The sequence below is a fragment of the Acyrthosiphon pisum genome, unplaced genomic scaffold, assembly GCF_005508785.2.
Source record: "Acyrthosiphon pisum isolate AL4f unplaced genomic scaffold, pea_aphid_22Mar2018_4r6ur Scaffold_9937;HRSCAF=10539, whole genome shotgun sequence".
In the NCBI taxonomy this organism is placed as follows: Eukaryota; Metazoa; Arthropoda; class Insecta; order Hemiptera; family Aphididae; genus Acyrthosiphon; species Acyrthosiphon pisum.
In genome coordinates this window covers 1-4,561 of record NW_021780071.1, presented here as the reverse complement: position 1 = coordinate 4,561, position 4,561 = coordinate 1, and the positions used below count along the sequence as shown (strand labels likewise).

Here is a 4,561-nt window from a genome sequence, read left to right as displayed (position 1 = left end):
ATTTTTAGCCACAAGTTTATAATTCTCAACCTTATATTATATGTGAAACAAATCAATTCGAATTTTACAAATTTATTTATAAGGTATTTCAAAATAATAATTAATAATAATAAAAATGAAATAATCATTATTTATAACGATATTTTCCTTGCTTTTGTGTCGGCAAATTTGTCAATAACTTCTTCGTAATCCAATTTACTAGCGATTTCTGTTTCTATTGAAAGTATGGCCATGCTTGATAATCTCTCTTGAGCCATTGTTGATCTTAAGTATGTTTTTATCAATTTAAGTTTACTGAAACTCCTTTCACATGAAGCTGTTGTAATGAGCTTTGAGAGAAAAATCCTTATAGCAATTTCAATATTTGGATACGATTCTTTAAGCTTATAATCGTGAATCATTTGTAATAAATGAAGAAAACCGGAGCAGTTTTACAGTTTTACTACCTTAACTTTTAATTAGAAAACAAACTAACCTTTATCTTCTTGATATTATTTCAAGTTTGACACTAATTCAACCGATTTTTCATCTGAAACAGAACCTTTAGAAAACCAGTCTTTCATTTGTTTTGACAATTGTACGTCTTCATTTGCTTTTTTTTTCTTGATACTTCGATTTATTGCTCCACTTCGTTTCTTTTTATTATTCATTATTATTTTTAATAGTTAAACTATCTGCATAGTTTAAAAACACATTAATTTAGTATAAATAATTTGTACCTGTTTCTTGTTCGAAAAAAAATAGAAAGCTACACACTTGCCGAGTGATCAGCAAATACTAAGTCAAATTATTAAAATAGTAATAAATACACAAAATTTGTTCACGATTTATAAACTGATGTATCGTACTATCGTACGTATATCAACTGATATAATATAGATAATAGATATTAAGCATGTACGTCGATCGATTCGTCGATTAAACAGAAAATAAAGATAATATAATATAATATACTACTGTCAGAGGCGGACTTACCATTTTTCTGCCACTAGGCATTACAACACTAGCGCCCCGTACATTGGCTTTACCATAGTAAAGATTATCATAAAAAAAAAAAAAAAAATTATATTTAACATATCCGGAAAATCACGTACCTAGTGGAAATGTTGGCCATTTTCTGAAATTCATGTTGCATGCACTCGCAAAAGCAGCAAACTTTGTTAGCCAGCATCTGCTGCGGAATTTAGTCAACTTCGTTGATTTCAATAACTTCCTTCAAATATTACAAGTTGTGCGGGTTGTTGACGCCAGTGAATGCTTAAGATAATATTCCCATAAAATAAAATCATAAAAACCATTGACAGTTTAGGAGTGCGGGGTGGGCAGTAAAATATCCAGTTTTGAAATAACATATCATTGCGAACGTACTTTTCATTATTCATTAATATCTAACTCAACATGATCCACTCCGTCAATCAGTACCTACTGAAGTAATGGCCAATTCAAATCATGGAGGACCCTGTATATTCATATACAGTCGAGACAGTATCGAAGACTCAAACCTATATTGATAACTCGAATTTTTTTTTAGTCCTTTAAATATTATTAAGTTTTTTATTTTTTTTTGTGGTATTTTACTCGAAAAATACATATAATTAATATAATCTATTTTTATTCCAATTTCATATTTTAGTTATCGAGACTTGACAGTACATATTTCTTCGATATTAATTAATATATATTATGTTTTTTCACCGCGTGACTGAACAAAATCTATATACCACTGTTGTGGTTCCTAAACCGATTTTTGATGCAGGAGAGAGCGTTTTGCACATGGCCATCGTCAACGAAGATCCGGCCATGGTGAAGGTACTGATGGACAGCGGGGCTAACCTCAACGAACGGTGTTTCGGGAACTTCATGAGCACTGAAGATCAAAAGGCTTCTAGATCGGATTCGCTCGACCACGAATGGGTGAACCTATGTCCCGACACCAATTACGAAGGGTAAACGACCTGAAGGATTCAGTTAATCACCATGATTTTTCACACGACATTCTTATCAAAAAATATCACTTTTATAATCTAAATCCCAAATACACATTAATATGAAAACGTTTTGTTCAATATACGATATTTGTATGCGTCTAAGTTTTTTTTTTTATAAAAGTCATGTTATGATTTGAATCGTCAGCGTTTTAAAAACCAAAATTACACGAATGCAAAAGTTTCATGAATACAATATGTGCAAAATAAACGGTTTTCTAAATTTCAGGTACGTGTATTGGGGCGAATATCCACTGTCATTTGCAGCGTGTCTCGGCCAAGAGGAGAGCTACCGTTTGATGTTGGCGAGAGGCGCTGACCCAAATAACCAGGACACCAACGGCAACACGGTTCTGCATATGCTTGTAATTTACGAAAAAATTGTAAGTCAATAATAAATGAAATAATATTATATTAAACACAAAAAAATGCTTTAATTGTGACATAATTAACGTACTATAAACAGACAATTATTTTATAAATAAATGATATTTGGGCTTAAAAAATAGGTACACATTATATCGCAGTTAAGTTTTAAGTTAAAGTTAAGTTATGTATTAGTTCATAGTAAAAATATAATAATTATAATAGTAGGTACCTTATGCACCGCATTTATATACCTAGTTTCATTTCATACAAATATAAGTCATACATGCAAATTACTATTTTAAATAAAATATAAATCTCATATCTCGATCGTGTTAAAATATTTTAAAATTTAATAATAAGCATAAAAAACATAAGTCAAATTTGTCTACCTATCTGATTTGTCTATACTTTTTGCTACTGAGAATGTGACAGATAACAGGGTTATTGTGGATTGTTCAAGGAACGAGAGTGGATGAGAGTCATTCAATTAGGTTTTAAAGAAATGAAAGGGAAGTAGGTATCACTGTACATTGTCGTACGGTTTTTGCAACAATTTACATATTCCAAAGAAGTTTTATATCAATTATTCTATATTATTACTTATAACGCGTAATATACAATATATACTCAATACTGCATAAAATTAAAATTATTAGTTTCCAAATATTTTTTTGACGGAAACCGGAACCAAACCTATTTAATATCTGGCAGAAACAGTCAATATTAATTTGGAGAAAACGGGTCTTAGGTATATATACCTACTTTTGGCCAACTTATGTCCCGCGCGTGTTTATTACGTCCGAATTCCCACGTGGCCAAACAGGACGCATTTCACTTTGCGCTTTCCATCGATCCTTCGCTCGGTCGACTATACTACGCATAACCCTCGCTCCAAGTCGACGCCATCACAATCAACGTAATCATTATTATTTTGTACTTCGTCTCGCCGTCTTAACCTGCGCCGTGTGGATAAACAACGGCAAAAAGAAAACCGAAAGCCTTCGGCGCACCGAAAATCATATATCGCCGCACATCAACCCCTGCACCCTCTTTGTACAAGACCCACACGCCGTGTAAAATATATTGCACGTTGGTACCTGTGGATAATAAATAACCGGAAATCCGACTTAGCATAAAGTTAAAACACAAACAATGGACAGCGGGAATACACGCGCGACGATCGATAGTTTTATTTTTCACGTATTTGGCGGTCGTCGCCGTCCTTAAACAGGGAATGAAGGGCTCGTTCTAATAACACTAGAACAGGCGTATTCACCGTATATGGATTTGTTTTTAATCTCAACACAACACGTGTGTTAGACTATTAACACTTCACGGCGAGCGTGTAAAAAGTTCAAAAAAACTAATTCCGGTCGCGTCAAATACTTATACGAAAATATCATGGCGTTTTTATAAGCCCACTCTCTGAAATATTGTATACCTATAATACCCCTGTACGCACTATAAAAGTACCTACATCAAAACCATTATTAAACTTTCTTCTACACGCGGTCGAAATCGCGTGTTATATTCTCGCCAAACAAATCTCGCAACACACATAAAATATAACGAGTTATATCTCTATGGTATATATATATATACTATATAAAAGGAGAAGTCCCGACTGACTGATTCACTGACTGATTCGTAATCAATGTGCAGCCAAAACTACTGAACCTATTCATTTGAGATTTTCAAGGAATGTACAAATAATACTATATCATATATGTATGGGCGCCATATAAGAATGGATTTTGTGAAATTCACTTTTTAAAGAGGAACTCCAGCAGGAATTTATTGACTCACGAAAAACTAACATTTCTTTGATTATAATATTGGGTTGCTATTGGTTACAGAAAATAAAAAAGTCATTATGATTAATTATGACCTGTATTTTGATAATGATTCGTCAAAACCACCCAAATTGCTGTGCTATAAATCTGTATAGCTTACATTTGACGGAGTTTTAAGACTGGATAAATTCGCGGGCATTATTTTATTGTCACGAGCAAGACCGTATATAGGATCAGCTAGTACTTATATTTAGTATTCATATATTTATATATAATATCTATGTATACCAAATACCACATCTCCAGGGTCAACCTAAGCTTTTTATTTATTTATTTTGTTTAAAAAAAAACGCACACCGAAAACGTACAATAGTACCTACTGCATCTAGTGTATCTAGATATTGTAGTTGTAGA

The 4,561-nt window shown here is 32.7% G+C and overlaps 2 protein-coding genes across 2 annotated transcripts; one reads left to right on the top strand and one right to left on the bottom strand.

Moving 5' to 3' along the window:
- Positions 1-128: 128 nt before the first annotated feature.
- LOC100570249 lies at positions 129-650 on the bottom strand. Its single transcript, XM_029492762.1, has 2 exons — positions 519-650; positions 129-428 (listed from the first exon to the last, which is right to left on the bottom strand). The coding sequence occupies exons 1-2, from the start codon at positions 648-650 to the stop codon at positions 132-134; spliced, it is 429 nt and encodes a 142-aa protein (XP_029348622.1). The 3' UTR covers positions 129-131.
- A 1,111-nt stretch (positions 651-1,761) lies between these two features.
- On the top strand, positions 1,762-2,368 carry LOC100570168 (transient receptor potential cation channel subfamily V member 5-like; the record flags this gene model as incomplete). Its single annotated transcript, XM_003248731.3, has 2 exons — positions 1,762-1,946; positions 2,215-2,368. Coding segments are annotated over exons 1-2 (327 nt in total), but the record flags the coding sequence as incomplete, so codon positions are not given.
- Between the last annotated feature and the right edge of the window lie 2,193 nt (positions 2,369-4,561).

Bases quoted from the DNA above. Each gene is read 5' to 3' on its own strand.
- LOC100570249 (XM_029492762.1), bottom strand. From the start codon at position 650: ATGAATAATAAAAAGAAACGAAGTGGAGCAATAAATCGAAGTATCAAG. The intron at 429-518 runs GTTGAATTAGTG...AAACTGTAAAAC, and splicing joins CTGTTTCAGATGAAAAATCG to TGCTCCGGTTTTCTTCATTT.